This window comes from Paramormyrops kingsleyae, chromosome 10 (assembly GCF_048594095.1).
Source record: "Paramormyrops kingsleyae isolate MSU_618 chromosome 10, PKINGS_0.4, whole genome shotgun sequence".
Taxonomy (NCBI): Eukaryota; Metazoa; Chordata; class Actinopteri; order Osteoglossiformes; family Mormyridae; genus Paramormyrops; species Paramormyrops kingsleyae.
In genome coordinates this window covers 17,640,667-17,667,899 of record NC_132806.1, presented here as the reverse complement: position 1 = coordinate 17,667,899, position 27,233 = coordinate 17,640,667, and the positions used below count along the sequence as shown (strand labels likewise).

Sequence of the window (27,233 nt, the reverse complement as noted above, 5' to 3'; positions counted from 1 at the left end):
TAACAAATACAATACACAATGCATTAAAATGTTAGAATGGCGATCCAAAAGGAAAAATGAAAGAAAAAAGTGCATAGATGAAGAAAACCAATCTATGTATCTTCCAACTGCTTATCTTCAGCAAGGCTGTAGGAGGCCTGGAGCCTATTCTAAGTAGCACAGGGCAAAATGTAAGTGTACAGCCCAGACTGGATGTCAGTGGACCTGAGGGCACATAAATGCAATCATACACTATGGTCATGAGAGATAAGAATTAACCTTAAAGGCATGCCGAACTGCACAGTAAGAACATGTAAACACCAAACACACGGAGAGGAAACAGGATTCAAACTCCCAGCCCTCAAGCTGTGTGAAGCAACAGTGTTTGTTACTGTGCCACAAACGCCGCCCAGAAAAGCCTTTTGAATGCTAAAATAAACCTGAAAATGTCATAACTGAGCCACGGTATGCACTTAACCGTGGAAGTCAACTTAGATTATAAATACAACATGGTCCAATTTTGTCACAACTCAGAAATCTGAGACATGTCTAATAGATGAAAACTCTACAGCGGGGTTTGATCAAACACTAGGTTTCAAAGCACTGACAAAGTGGATGTAGTATCACATTACAAGGAATCGCTGAGTGACGGTGGGTTTGACTGATTACCTGTTAAATCTCTATATCCAAACTTGTGGTACTGTCAGTGGAGGAGTTATGACTTGCAACATCATCGTAATAGAATTAAGAAGTAAGAAGCGATTCCCTTTATGTTATCAAAGGTTAAGAATTATGGGTGTTTATGCAGTTCAGTCATAGGTGACAGGAGTAATTAAATTAATATAATCTGTCTGTTTCTCTAATGTAATAAAAGTTTCTTCCAATATAATTCCCTTTGACAGTGTGACTGTAAGCTGTTTGTCATTTCATTTCATATTTTTCCAATTTTATTTTATTTTATTTATTTATTTACATGTAAAGCTGGATAGCAATCTTCACCCATTATTCCTTGATATGTAAGCTCACTGTCACTTCGGCATTGGTTCAGGATTCAGGACACCATACTGGATATAGGAGCTCACATTTGCCTAAATAAAAAGAATTGCAGTTTGTTAAGTTGTCACTCTTTGTAATGAAACTTCTTAAAAATGTATCTGTACTGAAGGTGGTAGATTCACAAAAACAACTTTATAATATATATTTTTTTCAAATTAAAATTAAAGTTAAATATTTGAGCATAACACTATACATATCTAAACACATATCTACTGCAGCTCCTTATGTCATTCTTATAAAATGACTAGTTAATCTACTGTTTAGAAAGGAACTCATATAATTTAAAAGTTATTAAAATTCTTTAACATAAAAACAGGACATTAAAGTAAGTAAAAATGAATTGACTATGATTTTTCCTCTACAACATGTTTTGATCAAATGTCAGTGGAGATTGACATTGATGGATATTCTGATTATAATTGTCTGATTATAAGGGACAGCATAACAAAGCTGCAGTTCTTTTACCTATAAGCTGTAAAACTTAATCATAATACATAGTGCAATACAGAAATTGATCAGAACCTATTGCTAGTCAATATTCCTGAACATGCAAAACCAGTTGTAATGGAGTTATTAGTCAAAAAACTGCAACAGATTTCAAACTGGCTTGCTGCCCATCATTTATTGTTTGCATATTGTTAAGTGACAAGCAAAGTGCAAATACAAACATTTTACATACCTTTAAGTTTGTCATATTTCTACTTAAAGCCACGCAAAATAATTAAAGCATAGTAACACATCTGACAGTGGACACCAAATGTATTTTGCACATATTTTTTGTCAATTGGCAAATGATAATTTGTTCCAATAACAAAGATGATAGAGTGGCACTGTTTTAAAAGCAAGTGATTTGCAGGAATTACGGGCGTCTTTATTTTCTGCAAATTGGAATGTTCAAATAGAACATTGATAAGCTTTTAATTGCTGTTCCACTTGAGAATTGGGTATTGCAAATACAAAGAGCTACCCTGGTGTCCAAGGATGTTTTTCCTTCTTCTGCTCCTTTTTAATTCACTCATTTTCTTGGTACTAATGAAACACTGAAAGGTTAGGCTGTGGAGCAATTAACAGTGCTGGGTCTAATGAAATCAGGAGGGGTTTGTACATATCATGAGGATCAATGTTGGTGCTTTTCATGCCTATTCAGTTCGAGATTGTTTAGAGAAAATAATAGAGCTTTGTCAATTGGCAACGGTGGTAAATAAAACACTAAAAAGGCAAGTGACTTAATTCCTTTTTCGTAAAATTTGCATGGAAATTGATATAATCCTTAATTCTCCAAAAGTACAAAAGAAAGGAGAAAGAATGTTGATCCTGTCATCACCACACCATTTCATACTGCTCGAAACTGACCAGCATCTGCAGATGAAAGGAAATCAGTCATTCCACACAGTTGTACCTACGTGTCAACATTTTAAAATTATAACAGAGTATATTCACTTTTAATAAAATTAAAAAGGGGAAAAAGCGTATATGTGTTTATAATACATGCATCTAATACATTTATCTTAATTTGTCCCCTAAGCTCTGGAGAAGGCACTGCCGTTATTCTTACTTACAGTGTTGTATTGCAATAGTATTTCTATATTTTTTTATATGTTTCTTGCCACTTTGTCTAACTGTTTAATTGCACACACCATAGTTATATGTATATGCAATCTGATAGCATTGATAATAGAAAGTAATAGAAAGCTGCAACTGAATACTACAACAGCATTGACAGCTTTATACACATATGAAGTGGATATTGGACGTTGGTCATTGTTTCCTTATATCTTTTTAAATTAAGAGGTTTACTGTATATTTGATCAATTGTTTTTGTAACAATATGTGTATATTGAGGATGTGATTTGAACAATAGCATAGTAACTATAATGCACCCATGTCTATGGTTGTGTGACATCAGCCCAACACAATAAACATTTTCCTCATCTTATTGAACCTCATCTTAAAGTGCAGCAGAAGGCCTTAGTCACAAATGTTTTTGAAAGAAGTCAACTGCTTGTTTATTGATCTTTTGAGTCCATCTCAACATGAATGGAATACCATTACATGATATAACTGGCACGTAGCCATGCATTAAGGGTAACTTAGAGTTACCAATTAATAATGATATGCCAGACTACCCTAGTGGAGGATGAATAAAGATGTGAAAGTCTTAACACAAGCTGATTTGCATGATATGTAAATGACACGACTTGGGTAAATCAGACTGGCACAGTCATCTGTCTAATCATCTAGCTGTTCCAATATTATAAAGAGATTGCTTGGAAGAATGTGCCCTATTCACTTGAACATATAACTGTGTCCTTTTACTGAATTTATCACTGCTAAATTACCTGAATTAATCAGCCACCATCCCAAGAGGAGGGCTGTAACAAAAGAATCTGCTTGACTGATTAGACCAAACAGTTAAAAACACTTATTAAAAACAGCCAGAGTGCTCCTGTAGTGCTTTACATGTAGTTTGAGCAGCAAAAAAACAAGTAGTTTTATAATAGCATCTATTTATATTTTAACTGTACTTGGACCAAAAATGGGGTTTCCCATGTTATCAAATGACCGTCATGCCCCTGGAGTGAACATGATTCCATCATATCTTTAACTTTAAACTTATTTTCCTGCATGTTACATTTGGTTGTTTTTGCATTTCGTTTTAAAACTTGAAATTCTATCAGGTTACCAAGGGAAATAATAAAATATGAAATGTACAATTAAACCAAAAAGGAAACAAACAAATGAATAAGTGGAAAGATAGATAGATAGACAGACAGACAGATATATAGTTTGATCTATCTATCTAGCAGTGCATAGATGAATAGATGGATAGGGGGCAGCGTTTGGCTCAGTGGGCCGGTTCAAACCCAGCCTCAGCATGTCTGCGGGTCCTTGAGCAAGGCCCTTAACCCCCAGCTCCCTGGGCGCCGCTACGGGTGGCTGCCCTTCGCAGACAGCTTACTCTACAAAAAAGAGCAAGTTGAGGGAGGCGTAAAGACAATTTCCCCACGGGGATCAATAAAGTATCAATTATTATTTTTATTATAGATCTATCTATCTATCTATGAACTATCGTTATTATTTTCTGCAAAAACTGAATAAGTGGAAGATGGATGTATGGGTGGGTGGTATTGTAAAAAGTTATTGTGTTGTGTTCTATGTTTATCCAATGTCCTAGAGTATTTTAAGTCAGACCCTAAATAATGAAACCTTTCCTAAGTAATGGAACTCCTTAATCTTCTGTGAAGCTCTTGACCTACACTGCTAAGATGAAAAAAGCTCATTTTGTTACCTAAAAAGAGGCGTCTCCTTGGTGTGCAAATCTTGCTTCTTCAAAGTCAAAAACAAAGACAATATCCAAGAATAATTTTGCTGTAAATAGTACATTGCCCTTATAGAATTACCCCACTAACTATATGCCTGCCTATCATGTTTGGTGAGGAGTTTTAATATTAATACTCACATGAGATTATCTGAAGGTTGTAGCTCACATATATTGCCTGTTTCTTATTCTCTTTGTTTGATGAGATAGTGTCTCTCATTGTGCCTGTTATTGTCAGGGGAAAGTAGCTCCAGTACTAGTTAAAATCATAGGTACCAATTACCTCCGATTGTATTTTGAATTACATCATCACTTTCAATCTGTTTTATGATTAACTCTTTCGATAGATTACCATTATATATATATATATATATAAAAATCTATTTTGATTTTGAAGTATACAGTATATATATATCAAAATCAAAATCGATTCTCATGTGAAACTAAGAACACATGAGTACAATGCTGGTAGTGGGTTGTAATATACCTGCACATTACATAAGACAGGACCCTATAATAAATAGCCTTCAGGCACTTGCATGAATGAGCCATCATTTAGGTTTCTAGCCTTGACCTCTCATAGGCAATGGATGCTGCTTATGATATGTCCATGTTTTGGTGGAAGGGATGCGATGAATGATGAATTATGGGTGAAAAGTACTCATGTGTGATCAACTTTATTTAATCGTGCTAAAAGCTGACTCAGTTCATTGTATCTATATTAATATCCTTCTGTGTTTTCACGGTACAATTGTATCTTCTATTTTAGAGATTCATAACAGGAATTGCCAATTCCATTGTGGTAAATAAACAAATGGTAATCCTCAAATGAGACCTTGGAGGAGCCAGAGACAATTCTCCCAGAACAACCCCCCCACCCCCCCCCACCCCCCCCACACACACACACACACTCCAACTCACCACCACCACCATTTTATAGTGAGTCCATGGCCTGGGTGACATTTTCAGAATGCTAAGCTGCCATGACAGGTTATTCTTGACCGTCATTTCACAGAAGCCCACACACATCGCACCTTATTGACCGCAACTGTGCTAGCCGATAGAAGGACTGTGACAGGCTGCCGGTCATGTGAGAAGTGCAGAGAACTTGTTGCTCTGACATTGGAGGCCGGAGCTGTCAGGATTTCTCTTTTTTCTTTTTTCCCTAGTCCTATGTGCTGTACATCAGGGGAATAGACTACAAAACTGGCCGACAATCTGCTTGTCAGAAAGTCCAGATTCCCAATGCAATTGTATTTGGAGTTATAGCCATTAAAGTGTGCAAGATACATTCCATGAAGGGTATATTTGGTCAGCATTTATTGGTGTAGTTAAATTAAATTTAATCACTTGGTTAATGTGATCCGTGCAAAATGTTTATGATTCCAAAGAGCCCTGCCAATGGAGAAGAGGCTGTGTAACTGGGGTTGGAAATCACTTTTGTTCAATTACTGTAATTAACAATTTTTGGAGGGATTTGATTACCTTAATGTAATAAATGTGGAAGCAGCTTGAAGCAGGATGCTTTCAATCTTGTGGGGACTACTTAATTTTCCTTGATGATTCCTCTGCTGATTGATTTCTCTAGTGGGAAGCAGTGCGAGAAAGCAATCGTTCCTGCCTGCGACTATATTAGCAGGTGTTCCTGTGAAAATAAGGTGACTGGGTGCGTGGAATAAATTTAGCGCTGCAGCAGATTGTCCTAATGTTGGCAAAACAATACTGTCTACTGAGTAAGATGAAAAGTCACCATTGATTGTGGATGATTTGGTAGACTTCATTAACATAGAATTCAGCTGTGTCACAGAGCTATATATTCAAAATAAATGATTTTCTTGTAATAAATAATAAGAACTTGGAATTGCAATTTGTCACGTATCAATATAAAACTATTAAAATATGGGCTGGAAATGAATTTAACTCTTACACTCTCCTACAATAATTATGTTACTTTGAGAAAAGCCTGACATGCGTCACTGGGGTCATTTTGACCCCAGTAGCTATGTGCATTAAAATCATTTATGAAATCAGCCACAACCAAGTTATGGTGTTCTCTTTTTATTGGATTGGTTTTATAAAATCAGAGCTGCATATTATGCATATAGTATGCCAGTTTTTGTGTGGCATTTAATTCAGTCACTGTTTATTGTCCTATCAGAAGCAATCTCTGTTCAGGCACTTGGGTGTAAAGGGACTGGGCACTTTTTTGTCTGGGTACTTTTTTGTTGTTTAGCATTTACTGTACTAAGAGGAAACTATGAACAGGTAAGTAAAATAAGTAATCCTGATTTAAAAAAAAAAATGACATTTTATACTTGAAGCTGAATCAAAATCTGTTTTCCCAAGAATGACAACCTTAACCATAACCAACCAAATAAAATACAAAACCTTGGATATTTTTAGCTTTTTGATTCCAGTCACAGATTTTTAGAAAAGTGAGTTCCCCCTTGTGGGGACCAAAAAGGTAGTCTCCACAATGTCAAAATCACAGGTTTTTATCACATTGTTGGCTTCGACCGTTTCTTACTCTCACTCCTTCTGTTTTGGTCACTCTGCTCTAGCTAAAGAGGGACTTAAATGTCAAGTTTAATTGGGCTAACAGGCCATCACATTGGGACCACTGTCAGCGGCTACCGGACAGGAGTGGCCCGTCTGCCAATATGCCACACACTGTCAAAATTTAATTTTCAACTCATCACTTCTATGTAAATATGTAACCAACAAACTGGTACATTCCCTTCTGCTGTTCTATAATAATGAAACACACTCTCCATTTAATAAATAGAATGCAGTTACACTGGCCTATTTATTAGGCATACTGAGTTCAAAATTGTACACAAAACTGAAAGATAGTCTGTGTGACTGGAGTTCACCATTTTGAAAAAGGGGAATGATCAATACACTCTACTTCAAAAAAAACTTTTTCATAAATACTTAATGATTTCTTTACATTGATCTCCAGATTAATGATGTGCGTTGTGTGAGGGTATGACCAGTACTTGTGATTCTTTGGTGTTAAAAAGTAGTGTTAGTTACGATTTGTATTTATTGATTCATTTTCAGAGAAAAGGTCTTGCCATTGGAATAAATTGGAGTCTGGAGACTGAACAGTGTTTTAATCAATTATTAATACAATTTTTCAATGATCAGAAAATTTCACGTGATCAAAGCCTGGACTCATCCTTCACAGCTTGTGCTTGCTGAGATATCATGGTAGCGGTTTGTGAACGATTGAACTTTTCTCCAAATGCCTTACGGTATCTTGTTTGCTGCGCCTTTTGAGTTATTCCTCAGTTGGAGTGTATGTATTAAGTGAAAATGCCCCTAATGTAAGCAGACTCTTCACTACATGGCTTTGAATTCACTACATTGCTTTGAATTTGAAAGACAGTTTTACAAAATTTTAAGTATTATAAATATGAATCAAAAAGAATGTTGGAAATTCAAATATAGTGATAGTAAACTGATAGCATAGCCTTATTTTTCTTTATTTATAATCTGTTACACTTGCTGTATAGAATGGAATCCGCCTTTGTATATAGACACTAGCAGCGAGATAGTAATGAAATTCAATAACAGCAGTGCTAGCAATAAGGGTAGAAGTCATACTATACTCAGTCACTTACCACGCAACAAAACATAGACTGTGTATATAATTATTTAAAAATCTTACTAATATTATAAAGACTGTATTTGTAGTTCAATTTCCACTAATCCAGCAAATATTCATTTTGTTTGTCATGGAGAACAAGCATTTTTAATCATGCTAAAGATAAATTTATCTAAAGACACACACACACACACACATAGTCGTGTAATCATATCTTTTTGGGGACCGCTCATTCAATTCTATGGGAAAAATGCTAATGCTAACTATGACAACCTTAACCCCTACCCAACCCTAACCATAATCATAAGTAACCAAACAAAATACAAGAGTTTTTGCATTTTTATTTTTATCATTGCAGTCATGGATTTTTATAAAATAGAGTTTTCCCATATGGGAAAAAGAAAACGGGTATTCATCACATTGTGGGGACATTGTGTCCCCATAAGGTAAGATATACCCGCTCACCGGAAGTGACGGCATGCGCGCTCCCGTTTAAAAATTTAAATCATGCTGTGAGACGATTAAAATTGTTAAATGGGAGCGCGCATGCCGTGACTTCCGGCTTCAAAACTCGGAATCCGACTCGGAATACGAGTTCCCAGGGCAAATGGAATGCACCAAAACTGCGCGAAATGGGTTGACAGAGACATTTCATGGATTTTGAGTCATTCTGCACTGCAGATGGGTTAATTGCATTAAAAATTTTAATCAGATGATATATATATATATATATGAAAAATCGATAAAAGGTTTAAAAATTAGCTTGACTATCGATTTTTAATCTGACTTTAAATTTTAAATAAATATAGCTAATAGAAGGAATGGAGTACTTATGCCTACTTGTATTTACAGTTTATATACTCTATATATCTGTACATTATACTGTACTCTAATTTTGCATTGAGAGGAATGAAAACTGGGAAACTTATACTATAAGATGTATCCTGTAAAACATTTACTATAATAGGCAAGCAAAAGAAAATATGCAATAAAGAACACTAGACATGCTTCTTTGTTCCATTTAGTTTCTATAGTAGCATTCCAGAGTACATTCTTTAATTGGTCAATAATGCACATGTCTGTCACACATATAGAGGACTTTCACTACATAAAATTACAACGGGGGGAAGAAAAATACTGAACAGGATACTAGATGCCATGTATTATGCATGGGTAGGGTGAGAGTAAAAAGTGCATTGAAGAGGGATGCTTCAGTTCTCCAAGATTTAATTAAATTCACCATAAATAGACATTTAGTGGAATACTAAGTACAGAAATAATTAATTAACTTCATGGCATAATTAATTCTAACATCTAGTTTTAATTTAATTGTCTATGGAACTCACAGTGTAAAGTGATGTTTTGTTAGTTTCTGCAAACATATAAGTACTTATCCATGTTACCCAGGATCACCATACTGTATATTACATAGTAACAGGCCATATTACTCATTTTCAGCTTCATGCCAATGTGTTCTGTTACATCCATGGAGGGAAAACAGCTTGACACATTTGACGTGACTTGTTAATTTGCGTACATGAGGGTGTGTCTCCTGCTTCACTTGTACGTCAAATGACATAACCATAATTTTACCTCCCACAGTCCCTTCTCCCCATTATTTTTTAAGAAACAGATTTTTATATTCTTCTGAAAAATTATTATGCAGCTGCATTATAATACAGAGCCAAACACAACTGAATCAGTGATTATAAATTAAATACTGTTATTTCTGTTACAGCTATTATCAAGTCCCCTGGGAAAGGATGCTATTCTACTGCCTTGTGGGTGTCTTTTGTTCCCAATTTGGCTGTGGTTATTGTTTTTTTTCCCTATGATATGCAAAGATATGTTCATCGTTGTGCTTTTTTGTTTCAGATAATTTTAAGTTAAAATTATGCCATGTATTAATATGCGATTCCGCACAATTTGTCCGTCTACCACAGCATTGAATTTTTTTTTAACAGTTTTGCTAATTCTTTTGGATGACTATATTTGCATCGTATGGGATAGTGGAATAAATCATTGTTATTTATACTTCCATTCTTCCATTTTTACCCAGTTTCTTTCCAGATGATGGTTGCAGGCATGACTGAGGGCACCATTGAAGATACTGAGAATATTTACTCAGTAGTTTATGCAGGGATAATGACAGTTGTGGTCAAGATTATGCTCCTGTTAAGTCCATTATAAATTGGACATTTAAATATGATGTAGTTAATGTGATACATGACAACTATTATTAATTGTTAACCTGTCATAGTGTCACATTTTAATTACTGTTATTGATTCTGTTATGTCGTGCAGCTTGCTAGTATTGTGAGTGGGCTAAACTTTGTGAGCTGTAAGCCAGATGGGGAAATTCACTATGTTTAAAAGCATTCCCATTGTTAAATAGTCAAAATGAAACTCAAAAAGATATGGTGTGTTGATGCGATTAATATCAATTATTACTAATTGTCATTTTCTCAAATTGCCACGGTTTACTGCTGCCGGTGTTATTGAATTAAGTATAGCTAATGTGACAATAAGCATTGTGACTGAGCTAGCATTATGAATTACGATAAAATATATGGGCAATGGTATATGAAAGCATTCGGGCTAGCACTGTATTCACAGGTAACAAAAAAATAGAAAAAGCTCTAAGCAGCTTTCTTTGCTGATAAGAAAAATCAAAACAGCTAATATGACGTATCCATAACAAATCCACTCAGTTTTTGAGTGGCTCAAAACTCAAAACATGGCTGAGAACAAGCATGTCCAATGAACGCTTGTCAGAACTGGCCATGCTGCTGGCTCATAGAAACATCAAGACGGAGTGTGAAAAACTTCCCAAAAGACAAAATGTCAGTGGACACCAGAGGTTTCCCCTTCCTGTCAGTGCTAAGAAACTCTTAATGAATTCTGAGAGTGAATGCTAGCCTAAAAATGCTGAAGCCTAAAAATTTACAATTTTATTTAAGCATCCAGTGCTTATAAAAGATTAATGAAATCTTTTTATTTCTCTTAGTTCGTTAGTAGCAGTGACAATCAGGAGAAACACACAGATACATGTGTTATTCTAGTAAACTCTAAAAAATTTTAATTGTCAAGGGTAACTCCAAAGTGCAGTAGGGTGCAGCTCCTATCCAGGTGTGGGCATCACGTTACCTCTGGCATGAGCTCAGGATCCTTCTCAGCCAGAGAGGATACGTTCCATATCAGGAAAGCCAGTTTCAGTAGACGAAGATCTGCCAATGTTTCTGCCGTCGACTGTCATCTGATCCACAATGCACCAAGCCAATATGGCTCCTTTTCCAAGTGGTGAGCCCACAGCAGAACGGTCATATATGGCTCATACCAGGTACAGTACTTGCTGATGAGCTCCCCCCCTAAGCCTGGCTACAGGGCGGAGCCCCAATATCTATTCTTGGTGAGGTTTCTTGCTCCTTGTTTGTGTTCTTTATAAGGGTTCTTTCACTCACTCTTAGTCTGGCCTTTCACCTACGACTGGTTTGCCTTGGGAGACCCTAACCCTCACATGATTCCATGTGTCCATTACATTGACATGGATGTTACGCAACCCATCCACTAGAGGGCAAGACAGTCAGAAGTTTCTGACAACAACAAACATAGTATCAGTGGAGGAGGTCGTATTAATGTAGCTGTTAAGAAAGAGGAAAAAGCAGAGGTAGCATTGTGGATGGAAGCTAATGGATTTTTTTGTGGACTCATATAGATGTTTAAGATTTTGCACCAAATTACATAGAACCCACAAAGTTCCGAAAATTATATTTTTCATCTTGTGCGCTCAAGATACTGTCTTGAGTGAACAATAAATGAACTCGTGAGCACAAGAAATTATCCAAACTTTAATACTATGATTACCAACTCTGCTCTTCAAGATCAACCTTAATTATTTCTTTTGTGTGATAAATAGCCATGAAATGTTGTGTGTTGTCCCATAATGAACTGCTTAAAGCAAAATATACTTGACGTGTCTTATTTAGTTGTCAAGTTAATAGCCTATAGATTTATTCCAATGCAAGAAAACACAGTACAATCCAGTAATCTGAAAATCCAAGGGGTATGCATTGTCTTTCCCAATCCATCTCCATCTCATGTTGTTTCAGAGTTATTAGAACAGTTATTATACCCTTTGTACTATAAATGGTCATTCAGGGCACTTGACCTTAATTGAAAGTGATGTGCATTTAAAAATTAATTTAAATTTGTCCATTACGATATCTGAAAATGGAAGGGGTGTGCAAAAGTTGCCAGAGATGAAACTTTTGTACAGCAGAAATATGCTATTTTTTTGGCTATTAACAAGATTAACCATAAATAGTGAAAGGGCTTGAATTGTAAAAATGTTTGGCGTGCATCACTCTCTGTGTGCTGGACATGTTTAATATGTGATCAAAAACCATCTAGCTTGCTTTTGTTAAAAGATAGACCTGTTACAGCCAGAATATTTAATATCAAAAATGGGCAATGACAGGGAAACCTGTATGGGTATGATTGGGAGAAATGGTCTCAACTTCTGCACTACCCACAGTTTATCTATAACAAACACTGTGTTCCAGCAAACGGGTGTTCACAAGTGCACCTGGAACCAGAACACCCAAGGCCATAGGTCGATGATTGATTTTTTAATTCTATCATCAGATCTGTAGCCGGCAGGCCTGGTAGTCTAATGTCCTGGAGATCTTCAACTCACACCTCCTTCAGAACTTCTCTTGCATCACAAAATAGGCTGGAGCTCAGGCGAGCAATGTGCTGTGCCTCCATTGCTAAGGTGGCTATGCAGAAATGCAGAGCTGTGGCTCTAAAGGTGTTGGTGCCTGCAATGGCAGTAACCCCTGGACCTGGTGGTCTACACCTGCGGTAAAGGGACCCATCAGGCTAAAGAAAGTTGCCTTCTAAGCTTGGTTAGCTTGTGGGACTCCAGCTGAGAGGACATGTTAAGTGGAGTGCAGCTTTGACAGTTGCAGAGGTAACAACTTGGTGTGGGAGGAGCTCAGTGAGGCCATAGAAAATGGCCTTGAAGAGATGCTGGGCAATTGTCCAATGAGTTAGGCAGGAAAAGATGGACTTTGCCCATGCTGTTGAAGGCAGGAATGGGGTGAGGTTGACCTCACTTAGGGACATAGTTGGGTGGTGGAAGGAGACCTTTGAGGACCTACTGAATCCTACAGAGATTCTTTGCTCAGGATGCAAAGTCAGAAGACTCTGAGGAGGACTTGCCCATCACTAGGGCTAAGGTCATTCAGGTAGTTAAAAATTTCTGCAGTGATAAGGCTCCGGGAGTGGATGAGATGAGTTCTTGAAGGCCCTTGATGTTATTCTTGATGTCCCTCAACATTGCATGGAGGTTGGGGACAGCGCCTCTGAATTGGCAGGGTAGGTGGTCCTAATTTTTAAAAAGGGGACTGGAGGTTGTGTTCCAACTTGAAGGAGTGGAGGGTGTCAGGTTCAGTGACCTATGGACCGCATTTTTACATTTTGCTTCGCTCATTGGCTGCATCAAACGTGCACAGGGGCAATTTGCAGCAGCTAGGATGAGGGTCAACACCTGTATGTCTGAGGCCATGGTTGTCTTGGAAGAGGGTGGACTGTCAGGTTGTGGATGAGTTACTGTCTCAAGCGAAAGAGTTCAAGATCTCGGGGTCTTGTTCACAAGTGAGGGAAGAATGGAGCAGGAGATTCACAGGTCAGATCGGTGCAGCGTCAGCAGTTATGCAGACATTCAGTGACATGTTTACATGCAGACTAAGAAAATCAAATTATAGTGCTAGTCCAACTAAAACCAGTCTTTGACAGTACAGGTAAACATGTTAGCGTGACTGAAATCGTTCTAAATCGAATTTCTGGAAGTCCGACTAAGACACCCAGGTAATGCGATTGAGAGTCGATTTACTCCTGCATGAATACAATCAATCGGACTCAAACTGGCCTAGTTGCTCTACACATGCTCCACAGACCCCCCTTCCCCCCCGGAAGTAACAGAATCAGCCGATACACAGAAGACGCTTGGAGCACAGCAGAGGACATACAGCACGTACGAAATGTGCAGTGCTGTAAAGCTGTCCAAATCACTGCTCAACTAGCGGGTGCTTTTTCATTGCACCAGGTACCTTACTTTTGAGACTTCCAGAAGGTATGAAAAGTACGGTGCTTCAGGTGTTGGATTTCACCTGGAGTAATAACTGTTACGTGAGGCAAAGTATTTTGTACTGAATTCGAAAAATAGCTGTAGTAGGACTGGACGATGTGTGATATTAATACCAACATCACATGTTATGCGCATCCAGTTCTTATATCGCTAGTCAGCTAGACTAGCGATACAGTTGTGATGTTTGGCAATTTTAATGATTATTCCATTTCAAGATTATCTAGTATGTTTAAAAATCAGTTTAAAGTTTATGTCTGCTGCTTTTGCATGAACGCTGCATGCGTTCTCTGGGACAATCACAATCATTTTCATCCTTTCTGTTTAAATCACTCCTATAGGGGTTTGTGAGAATTTTATGTTGAACCCCTTTTTTTGTTTCATAAATAGCCCAATATTTATTACAAAAAAATCACATTGCAATATTTGAAAACTTTCCAATACTGTGCTGTCATACTATATTATACATAATACTTTATTTCTTGTTATGCTATCCTGATCTTGTTGTATCTGTTCTTCTGACCAGATTGCAATTAAAGCTTGCATCATTTGTCCGCACATCCATTATTATTCATTTTATTATTTTTTATGCCTGTGATGTAATAGGTCAACTGGAAAAGCCCACTACTGACAAGCCAAAAGGAGCCATATCACCACCTATTGCAGCGGAGTCAAACATATTTTTGTCAATAAATCGATTCCCTTCCTCTGCATGTATACTTGGACAAGGACAGTAGTCCGATTAGATGGAGTAGGCGAGCTATAACCACAGTTTGACTTAGCTGTGTATGTAAATGAGCTTATTCTTTCAGTCTTTTCTGATAAACAGGGAGCTGAGCCAAAAGGTGAAGCTCTTGATTTACCAGTTGATCAACATTCCTTCCCTCATCCATGGACACAGGCTCTGGTTAGTGACCAAAAGAATGAGATTGCAGGTGCAAGTGGTAGAAATGAGCTTCCTCCTGGAGAAAGGGTGAGGAGCATGGACATTACGGAAGGGCATCAAAAGGAGCTAGCTGAGATGATTCTGGCATCTGTTTTGGATGCCTTCTGGCCATCCCCTGAGGTGTGGTGTTTCGGGCATGTCCAACCAGGAGGAGGCCCTGAGGCAGACCCAGGAAATGCTGGAGAGATTATATCTCTTGGCTGGCCTGGGAACACCTTGGTATTGCCCTGGAGGAGCTGACGGAGGTAGCTGGGCAGAAAAAGGTCTGGGCATCTCTGTTTGGACTGCTGCCCCTGTGACCCAGACTTGAACAAGTGGCGGGCAATATATGGATGGATGGAAAATTGTCATTTGAATCTTTTTTTTCCCCAAATTTAATGAAAATTATGCACAGAACTATTCTTTAATATAATTTATCTACATTAAGGATGAATGGACACCACTTTCTGTAAAAGATTTTGAGATTTTAGTTGCAAATACTAAATAAAACAAAAATGTTCAGCTCTTTATAGTGACTATTTGTGAAGCATATGACATTTCAGTTTGTATTGTACACTTCAATGCAATGGCCTTATTATTAACAGTGATGTGTCTGTCAACTATACCAAATATAGAGACATTGATCTTGTTATTTAATCTTATTATGAATATTTTCCAGTCCAGAATAAGTGAATGGAAGATGGATGCATGGAGGCATATTTATACTTCTTAGATAGAGTGTCTTCAGCCCTCTCTCAACATAGATGGTAAAAAAACCACCTGTGTAAACCCAGAAAGGCCAGAAACATTGTAACTTGCCGCAGGCACCCAGTGTTACCGAGCCACAATGAGTCACAATGAATTTCCACATGACATTTGCTAAAAATAAAAGGCTTTTCATGCCAGCCTAATCACACAAATTGCTTATGAAAAATCTGTGTCTGGTTTGACATGGGGAGATTTGACAAAAAAAAAGAAAGAAAAAAAAACAATGTCATGTTACAATGGTTATGTTATTACATGATAGTAGTAAATACATCTATTAGAATTTATATATAATTGGGTCCAGGCACTTGTGCGACAAGGCCAAAAAATTCAAAATGCCCTCTCTGTGATGCTGTAATTTAAATCGGTTTTTCTTTGTTTAAAAAATAAAAAAGTCAATTATATTACTAATTTGCATTTTTTTGTTGTACTGCGCATTCATAATATGTAATTCATATTTTGACACAATTACCACATTGCATGTCTGAGCCCATATTGATATCTTACTTTACTTTCCACCAGAGGAGCTGTACTGAACAGGTTTTGCTGTTTTCAGCAAATATTGAAGGAAAACTGAATCACATTCAATAACATCAAATTCTGATCTTGGAGAAAGTACCTAGCATTTTTGATTAGGTCTTTGTTAGCAGAGGATTCGCCCGTTCCTCCGCCAAAAAGTTGCTTATGTCCAGCAGTTATGTCCACTGATTCTCAATAGGAGAGAATTGTTCAGTAGTAAAAACTTTCACAAAGTGAAGGGTGTTGTTTTGCCTGCATGGTAGAAGCAGAATTTCTACATGTAGTTTAAAAGAGCTGTGCTTGCCCTTTTATTTGAAAATGCCTCACTACTTGCAGTAAATCATAGGCTTTACTGTAAACCTGACTATATTTAGGGATTTATAATCTGGAACAAATTATTCATAATTATGTATTTAGATTTTTTATGCTTAATAAGCTTCTGCAAGCATTCGTATAATATGTAATACTCTTTGTTATCAATCAAGATCAATAACTGGTCTCCAAAAGACATTCGCCTTTCGCTGTTTGGAAATATTTTGAATTCCAAACAGACAATATAGAGCTAAAGTAAATGATTTGTCTGCATAGCTTTCTGTTTGTTGGCACAAGTTGCAGATAAACTACCAATTTATGTGACAGACTCTTGATATATAAGTTCTCTATTTGCCTGTAGTTTATTTTGGGTAAATTTTTGACTCCCTAATTTCTTTATAGATATCGCAATACTTATTGCAACAAAATCACATTGTGATATTTGAACATTTTCCAATATTCTGCAGCCTTACTTGGTTAGTTAGGTGATTGATTGACTGGGCACTTACAGGTTAACCGGTATGAATTGCTAAGTTGATGATAAGTCAGTTGCGTCAAATTATTTATGATGTACCAACTTTCTATTGGGTTAAGATGTGAAATTACTAAAATTGTGTCTAGCAGACAATGACTTTAATTTTCACTCATCATTGCAGTTAAGATTGGTATTTACCATTCAAATGCTGGTAAACCGCTATGTCTCTATGTACATAATGATTTGCACAGTATATGTTTGCAATAATCATCTGATAATCTTTGACTGAGACATCTTCTGCTCCAGCCTCTTTCTTGTGTTGATATTGGGGACCTCTAATCTCACCAGAGGATACAATGCATTGGCATGCAGCCATTTTACCTACCAGAGGAGCTGGACAGAGCTGGATTGACAGAGAACTGGGACTGGCTATGTTTTCTTATCACTACATGCATACATTTCATACTGGTTTTATCTCGTAGGGCAGGCTTTGTTTGGCCTTGATATCTCACACCCCAGCATTTGTCTGTTCTCCCGGATTACGAGGCATAGTCTTTAAATAACTGATAATGCTTGACAGTATACTTTGCTTTTAACTTGTGACAGGAACAGTACTGTTGTTTATGCATTTTGAAATTCAGCGTTTTTGAATGGGTTTTATGGGGGGGTTGCTTATTCTAATTGTTCTGTGGTTGCATGTTCTGGAGGACTGTTCCGGGAGACAGCCGGTCAAATGGCAGCAATGTCTGTTTTCATAAGGAGACCTATACCTTTTTCCAGAAGGGAGTCTTCAGTGCACTGCAAAACATACATTTTAAATGATTTACCTCTTTCACAAGTACTGACTTACAGTAAAAACTTCCCACTCAGCCACTATATTTTTCTGTCAAATACACCAGCCAATCTCACCAAGGCTCTCTCTGTAAGTGAGCTCCCTAGTCATTTAACAACATTCTTATTTATCTGTTCGGTGGCAAATATCTCATAAATAATCAGTTGTACATTGTATCAGCACTAGTGCACCACCATTGTATTTTTATCTCAAAATAAACTGTAACTCTTCCTCTACTTTAAATGATTGTGATTGGTCGACCAGTTGAGTATAACTACCGATTGATATAAGTATTACTTTTACTTTAACTTCAGCTTAGTTTTAATAAAGATTTAATACATTTATTTTATTTATTTGTTTAGGTATTTGTTTGTTTCTTTATCTTATTTATTTATTCATTTAGTATTATTTTTGGGTTAAAAATGTGATGAGAATCTCTTTGACTCAACCATATTGTAAAGGGATTTTCTTCCTGACTAAAAATGAGCCATTGCTATTTATCTGAAGCAGCCGCACATTTTACAGCATCTTCATTGCATATGTGTGCTCAGTCAGCTCTGGTATCTTTGCTTACCATTCAATCCTTTGCATCCCTCTGGCTCTCTAAACGTATATCACTTGTATCGCATTGGAAATTAAAAGCTATGTTTTGGATATTAATTATGGGCGATTTAATTCATTATACAAAGAGATACTGAACTGATGTACTGTTACAGATCCCAGATTTTCTAGTTGGCAGAATGTGGATTTGTTTGTGCAAAGATAACTCATTTTTTTTACCCTTCCTTTCCGCTGTCTTATCTGCAAACCTCAGCAGCACAAAGAAAGTGTTCTTACAAAGCTACTTCCATCCCTTTGAGCTTTTCAAAGGAACATGTGTTAATGGTGCACTTTTTTATTCTACATTTGCATATACTGTTGTTAAAGAAACTGACAGAAGTCTCTGTCCTCTTCATTATTTCACATTAATGATATGCAGATACTATACCTGTTCTCTAAGAGCACTCCAAGTGTAAAACAAGGTGCTAATTTTACCAGTTTAACAGTGTACTTTGGTCTCCTCCTGCCACCTAAAGACATACAATTTGGCTAATTGGTGTCTCTAAATAGCCAATAGAGGATGATTATGTGTATGTTTATATGGACTGGCTGAATATAATGACCATCCATTAATATGGATTCATTGCTACTAAGGAGACATTTCGAGGAATAATAAATGGAGGTACATGGTTTATTAGGTAGTAAATAAAGCAATTTAATAAATAGCATAATTTATGTCTATAACCTATATAAGGCCAAAGTATTATGTGTTGGCTTTGTAGTTGAAGGTCCCTGCAACATGTTGGTTTCCATTTCAGACACAGCGGCGCGTGACCTTTCACCTCCCAGATGGCTCCCAGGAGAGCTGTAGCGACAGCGGCTTAGGGGACCAGGAGCTGACCAGCTGCACCAGCACAACCCAACCTCTCCCACTGGGCTTCCCTCAGGAGGAGTTCTATGAGCAGACCTCCCCCAACAGCCGTACAGAAGGAGATGGTAATTCTGACCCCGAATCCAGTAAGTGCTGCATAAGATCACATGAAAACATGTCTCGGCTAAACGGGTCAAGAGATGCAAAGAGCCCATGCTGTCCAAACAATCAAGGCAATTAATTACAAAAGATTTAATATTTATAACTCAGACTTGAGTATTTTTGTATAATCTTATGAAGTAGGATGTTGCCCAGGACTAATACATCCACAACATCACTGAAAATAACCGTGCAGAACCTAAGAGTCCTCACAGTGAGAGAAGGACCTCACTGACCAGAAACAAATGGACCAGAAGATGACAGATTACAATGTTGACATTTTAGATACATTACACTAGCAGCACAAAACATTGATCATCTCTGTGCCACTGCCCTTTAGAATGCAACAAGTAGAGAGGAGATGCTTTGAGTCTGTGCTCATTCCTAAAATAATAAAAAAAAAGCCGTAAATAATAAAAAGTCAGGATCCACATACGTCAGGTCACATGGTCCTGCTACATGTACTGTAATGATGGGGGTAATATGGCATAACATAGTGTCAACATGAGGAAATGAGGTTTGTTACTGGCAGAACCCGAGAAAAATGTACTACTTTACTTAGGGTCTTTAAACTTCATACTCTCATGTCTTTCGCAATAACTAATTGAATACATATGTAATACAGGTACATGCTACATAATACAGAACTGATTTAACTTTTTAACATTTACACAATCATGCAAAAGAAACGTGAGAACAAACGTGAGAAATACATAGATAGATAGATAGATAGATAGATAGATAGATAGATAGATAGATAGATAGAGACAGACTTGTCTTAATGGACTTTCAAAACAAATACATACTTGGCTGTTCCTTTGTGTAAAACCCACTGATTCTGTTGATTCAGAAAAACATCACAAACAATATTGTCACATTTGCTACCATCTCATAGAAGTACAAAGCATAAAGCTAGGGAAGAGCTTCAAGGACAGAAAAAACTGAATGAACTATGATGAGAAAGAGAACTCAAACTGGCAAGTTTCCCCAGTAACAGAAACATTAATACACACACACACACACACACACACACACAAGTGTGCCTAATACGGCTTACATTAAAATATTGTTTCCATAAATGGTAAATAGTTGTGTTATGTACTTAGTACATCATGCATGTCACAGTTGGGAGATGTGTCATAATCCAGAGATGCATTTATTTAGGTGAGATATCCACCTTAGATCCTACACCTGAAGAGACCCTGAGAATCCATGCCCTACTAGAACGTGGCATACAGTGCCATTCCCTTTCCAAAATATTTAGTTGATAAAACCTGACACTGTAGTGTGGAGTTGAACTTGAGTGATAGAGTCGCTCTCTGCTGACAGTCTGAAACGAGTGCATCTCAGCCATTGGAAGTCCGAGACGGATTAGATATGGTTTTATCAATGAGCAGCAGGCAACTGTGGCTTTGGCAACCACTTATCTTGTAGTCTCAATTTGAAAAGAGTGAGGGAGAGAGATAGAGGGTGGGTGGGGGATAAAAATGCGGACTGTGAGGCTGCCTCTGTGCTGATGTTTGAAAGATGGCATAGCAGCGACCTGCAGTCGACGGCTTTTGAGTAACTGCTCAAGGGAACGTTGAGGATATGTGGCCTCCAAACAACAAAGAATTTCTCAGCTCATCTTAAAAAAAGAGCCTTTTATTGGACCACCCGCTCAGGAAATCAAGTTCATATGACGTTAATGTCTCTATTATTTATGAGATTATAGATGATTGGCTTTAAGGCATCTTTTTTTTTTTTTTACAATACTTCTTTTCGATTGATTTATCACATTGCCAAGATGTTCATCTGTGGGTGTTTGGCAAAAAGAAAAATAAAAAATAAATCATTCATACACTATTGCTACATTTGATGAAAATAAGTAAAATCACTCATTTCTTAATATTTTTTAAGGTCAGTCTGCTTATGGCTTATTTTTAATGCATATTGATTGATTGCTTGATTGACTGCTTGATTGATTAATTGATTGATTGATTGATTGATTGATTGATTTTCATCACCTTTAGCCATATACTAATCATAGAAATTATATGACATTACTTATTTTCTGTTTTGCTTTTATTAACACTTACTCTGCAAAATTATCTGAGAACTGTATTTGAAAAATCACAATAACTATATTATTGTTTAAAACAGAGACAAAATGTTTTGCTGATACCTATAAACGCACTACACTACCTATGAGGTTACAATACTCCTCATACATATTTCTTTTGTACAGAAAAGTACTGATAGAAGCAGCCCCAACAAGAGTATTATAAAGTAATAGGTCGTGTTCTTCTATAAACTTCCCATCCCTCTGTTTTATTTTTTTACAATGCAGTTGGGGGGGGGGGGGGTGTGGCAAATTCCCCTCCCCCGCAGACCAAAAAAATGCTATGGTGAACTGGAATTACCAGATTGTCCATAGGTATGAATGTGTGTGAGAGTGTGCAATGCAATGGGTTGTTCCCCCACTCTAGTTTATCCCCTGTCTTGTACCCATAGTCTCTGGGATACAGACCTCTGCAACCATGGATAGAACAAACCGGGTACAGAAGGTGGATGGATGGATGGATAGCAATGCAGGGTGAAAACTTATACATGTTACCATTGCATATTCACCCTTCAGGAAACTTGTCAAAAACTGAAGCTTCAAGCTCAGACTCAGTGACTTTGCACCTGTAATTCTGAAAGCTCTATAAACATATGCTCAGCTGCTAAAATCTTACAGAATGCTCTGGCAGTTTGCTGATTGCATTAGCACTGAAAACAAGACATAGGAATATTGACATCTCAGTCTTATCTGAAGTGATCTCCTCAACCTTTTAACCAACAACAACACATCACAAAGCTAATTTGATTTATTTGTGTGCCCCATATTTGCATGAGTCAGTTGTTATTTTGCCAAATGGATTGCACAATTGATTACATAATGGATAGTTATAAAGACAATGTGTCCTAACAAGAACCCGACAATTTGTTGATTAATATCCTTGCTGAACTTTCCAGTTGCCCTGCACACAATAAGAATTATTGATATCCTTCTGCTGAGTCAAACATCCATTGTAAGAATCAATAAAGCTGGGAGATAAAGAACATAAATAAATCTAAGAGATTAAAAAAAGGTTATAAATCTATTTTATGTTCAGACTCTTTAAATATACTGAAGTGACACTGATTTTAAACAATGAAGACCTTGGTATGAATAGCCTGCAGGGTAATACTTGAATATATTCGTAGAAGCATTGTGTGGATAATTGATAACCCCGCCCCCTTCCTGTAAACATTCAAACCCTCACCTTCATCGTACTACTAAGGGCACTTTTTCAGAATTGTTTTAGGCAAGTCAGCTCAATTCATTGTATTTAATTATAGCACTGTTCATAACAAAGTCACCCCAAAATGGGGTAAGGAGACTGTAAACAGAATTAGAAGTGATATTCAAAAGTGCTTTAAAATGTAATTAAATATTCAAACTTGACTGAACGGGATATGTGGTTTCAGGGTATATTACTGTGTATCCTGCCTTCTGAATACAACTATTACTCAAGAAAACAAGTTTGAAAGTATTACTTGGCTGCTTGAAGATGCAAACTTTACATAATAATACTTGACTTGAGTAAATGTCATATATTGATTTAATCCATTAATTCAGGTACATTTGTCCTGTTGTTCGTCAAATTCAGGGAAAAAATGAGCCGCTCAGATTAAAATATATATCGATTTTTTTTCCTATAGACACCCAAACTGCTTAAATTAAGAAAGCAAAGTAACAAATTAATTACAATAACTTTTTAAATGATTTCTTACTTTACCCGAGGTGCTACACGGTATTTGAATAAAGAATATGTAATATCATGGAAAAACTCAACAGGTAGCACATTGCTCTTTCCTCCTTGCTTACTGTTCATTGGAGGGATGTTGCTGCCGTAGCATTACATGAAACAGACTGGGTGGTTTCGGTGTGTTTAAGAAAAAAAAAATAGAAGGTACAAATATTAACACTGCAATATTATAAGCTTAGTAGTAGTTTTGATGAAATGTTGCGTGAAAGCATAAATGATTTAAAATGTGGAAAATGTCATTAATACATTTTATAAATATCACAAGATATAAGATTTTAAATAATAACCAAAATATCAAAACTAGATTACTGATAAAATAAACTTTAAAAATGCTCTTTTACTTTAGTCGCAAGATAACGTGAAAACTGGTTTCACTGATTTTTCTTTTTTTTTTTTTTTATCATTGTACCCTGTGAGCCTCCATGACACCCTGATAGTCATAATACATCAAATGTAATTGTGGCATGCCTCTGAAATTAGGTTTTGAGAGACAGAAGTTGCTCACTATCTATCTATCTATCTATCTATAGTCTGTGTTATTTTCTAAGAGACAAATTCATTTTTTTCAATATAGAGTACAGAAAACAGGATGGAAATTCACAAACTGTTTCAGTATTACGATCACGTGGAAAATCTGAAAAATTCAAATTATCCCGACCACTTTCATTCTCGGTCTTTTGGCCGATTTGTTGACACCCCTTTATCACCACGTGTGCTGCCACATCAGCGTTTAACTGCCTGAAAACAATTTGATGTAATCCATGTACTTAGTTAACCCGCATAAAATTTAATTTGCGTCACCTTAAGTGTAGATCAGATTAAAAATGAAGCAAAAACATTAGCTGGTCCCCTAGAGTCCTACTCTATCCTGCTGCCTAGGGTCATGCGGTGGAGCAAAGCGAAGCTGCACTGAGAATTAACCTGTAAGGTTTGTGGGTCCTCTTTTTAGCTGAATCCAGATGTTTTTTTTTCCTCTGGAAAGAAGATAAAAAAGCCTTTGACCGCTTCAGATCTCAGCCTGAGCCAGAAGGGATTTGAATGGACTCATCTGTATATACAACATAGCCATAGGGTTTTGTGCAAGTGTTCTGCTGCTACAGGTAACTTAGGGAAGGACCCTGCATTCTGTCTGGTGCAGATGCTCTAACACTTGTTTCAACAGAGACAGGCTATTGATCTGGGGAGTGATCTCAGATCACAGAAATACCCCCCCCCCCCCCCCCCTTTTCCTTAAGAAGAGACTGTGAAGTGTCATTCGAGTGTATTAAGGAGTTACCTCTCTGTCACTGGAATTAATATCAATTAATATGTGTAATATATATAATTATATTCACACACACATACAAATATCTTTATAATTATTCATGTTGTAAGAAATGGTTGAGTTGATTAAAATATACTCTTTAACATGTACATAAGTCACCTACTGTAGATAGACATGCTACATATGATTTTGACCTGGTTAGCTAGTTTTGCCTCAAATGATTTCCAAATTAACCTTCTGCCTGATCTTTGATGAATTTTAAAAGCACAGGATACCTCATCATTTTCAAAAGAACTTAAGGGACTTAATAATTAGTTGACCCTCTTGCACTGCCCCCACCTGCCACTAAGAGAATAATAGGGCAAGTCAATAACGTATTCTGTCCAAAACAATGTTATCTGCTTCAGAAGCTATTTCTGTCACATAACCATTCATTACTTTTATATGTAGGTAAAAACATTAAATCTAGTAATTCCCGGTCTGGTGATTCCCATGGTAGCTAAATGTAATGCTGATCAGCTAGTTTTTCTGGAAGTGAAAAAGACTATACCTACCAGGGTTCCCGTCCTGGAGATGAAAGGCAGGAAACGACAGAGGACATTGGTACAGGAAAACACCGAATAGGTCAGGGGGCAGGGATAGATTTCAGACCATAGGAGGACATCTAGCAAAATTTCACAACAAGACACGTAATGTCCACTCAAACACACACTCACAGACACACGTATCTGAGGCCAAGATCAAATGCAGTCCTTTACTGTTTGAAGCAATGGTACCTGCCAACATAGAAACTAAAATAATAAAGATAGGAGATGTTTTATTCATGGCCTTTAGCTATAGATAGCTTTTACAGGAATCCCTCTCTCTTTCAACTCACTGCAAACACAGCTTGGAGACCTCAAACATCAGGCTTTGAGGCTAGAGTCTGCTGAGGCGGCTGTGTTTAATCAAGTGTGGTGCTGTATTGATCAGATTAAATGTGGAGCTTAGAGACAAGGCTTATGTGAGACCACTTGGGTGAACTGTAGAAAGCTACTCCAAAGAGCAGCGTAATACACTGCTGACTTAAACCTATTCTGCAGTATGTCCAATAGCACCGAAGTACACAATACTTATATACAGTACTCTTTATCTGTATATTCGTTTTTCTTTTTCAAACACGATTGCTCTATAAACGAAAACTCACGTTTCCTTGCCAACTAGAATTAATAAATATACAAAATATGGTAATCGACTACAGTAATATTATATCTGTTCAACATATATGTGTGCATGTCATAGTACAATACACCAGATACATCTATAGAGTCTCCAGCAGCAGTGAACAAACTAGCAGTTTCACGATTTAAAATGTAAGATTTAAGTCATTTTTAAATTAATGACTGCATTTAGGAATCAAGATTGTATAAGGATTTCCCCATAGTTGCTCACAAAATATGAAATGCGTTGTTTTCTATTATATTGACTCATTTTCTTGCACCATATTAAAAACCCTTATTTACACCAGGAAAGAACAGAACTGTATATGTATTATGACTGCCCCCTCCCACTAAAAACACAACATTTTTGCAATTTAGAACGTATATGTTGCATAGATGATATAGTTTCAATATCAGGTATATAATGAACAAAGCAAGGATGCTGCACAGCCAAATTGCTTGTAATACATTGCTGTCCGGACATACACTCATGGGGACCAGCTGCCCCACCTTCTGTCGCGCCAGCCACACTCCGCGCCAGGAATGGCTCCAAGCCACTGCGGGTGCCGTCAGGGCCACTGCAGGCACCTGATTGGTCCTTAGTGTGGCGACGGGAATCAGATTCAGAGCTCGCCCCCACAAAGCCCAGTTCAGCCCTCCAGTTGAGGGAATAGAAACATCTGTTTATACCAAAGAAATTCTGCATGGATACTCTTCTGTTGCTAACCAAGAAAGATGGAAAGGATTGAAATACTTCAGAAAAACAGAACTTCGCTAGCGTAATTGAATGATTTTTATTTCTGTTTTTTTTTTTTTTTTCTGGAACATTCTAATATATCTTATATATCTTCTCTTTGTTCTTATTTGAATTCTTTTGTGAATTCAATTTGTATTGTGTGCTCTATATATTTACTTTATAAAACAATACTGGCAAAGACAACAATACAGAAATCTCCTGGAATCATTGCTTAGTAATTATTCAAAAGATTAATAAAAGAAGAAGAATGCCATCACAAAATCATTTATATAATTTGTGTGTGTGGGTGTAATGATCAGACACAGAGGATTCGAGTGCAGGAGTTGTGCATGTTTAATTCGGAAGCTCAACTCAATGTCAGAGACAGGCTGGGTCAAAACCAGTAAGGCAGAGAAGCAAAACAATGCAAAGGTTTAATTTGATGGGGAGAATGCAGGTTGGGCAATGGGTCAGTAACAAGAAGGCAATTGGCAAGGCAACCAAAACCAGGAATCACACAGGCAAGAATCATAAGTCCAGGAAGTCAGAAATGCAGAGAAATACAGAGAAAGGCTGTAATGGCAATAGGTATCACTGGGCAAGGATCTAGGTCAGTGCTGGGCTTAAGTCAAGTGACTGACAACTGAAGATCATTGGAGGCGTGATGGCTGAGGTGACGGTGGGCGTGGTC

General features: G+C 37.1%; 1 protein-coding gene across 5 annotated transcripts in view; it reads left to right on the top strand.

Annotated features, from left to right (window-relative positions):
* The window catches only part of pcdh11 (protocadherin 11), a 183,302-nt gene that overhangs the window by 106,026 nt on the left and 50,043 nt on the right, over nucleotides 1-27,233 (top strand). For all 5 annotated transcript variants that reach the window (XR_011993594.1, XM_023795006.2, XM_023795016.2 and 2 more), the window contains one exon: nucleotides 19,299-19,497. Coding sequence is in view for 4 of the 5 variants with exons in the window: in XM_023795006.2 (XP_023650774.1) it covers nucleotides 19,299-19,497 (199 nt within the window). In the remaining variant the exon portion in view is untranslated. The remainder of the gene's footprint in view (nucleotides 1-19,298; nucleotides 19,498-27,233) is intronic.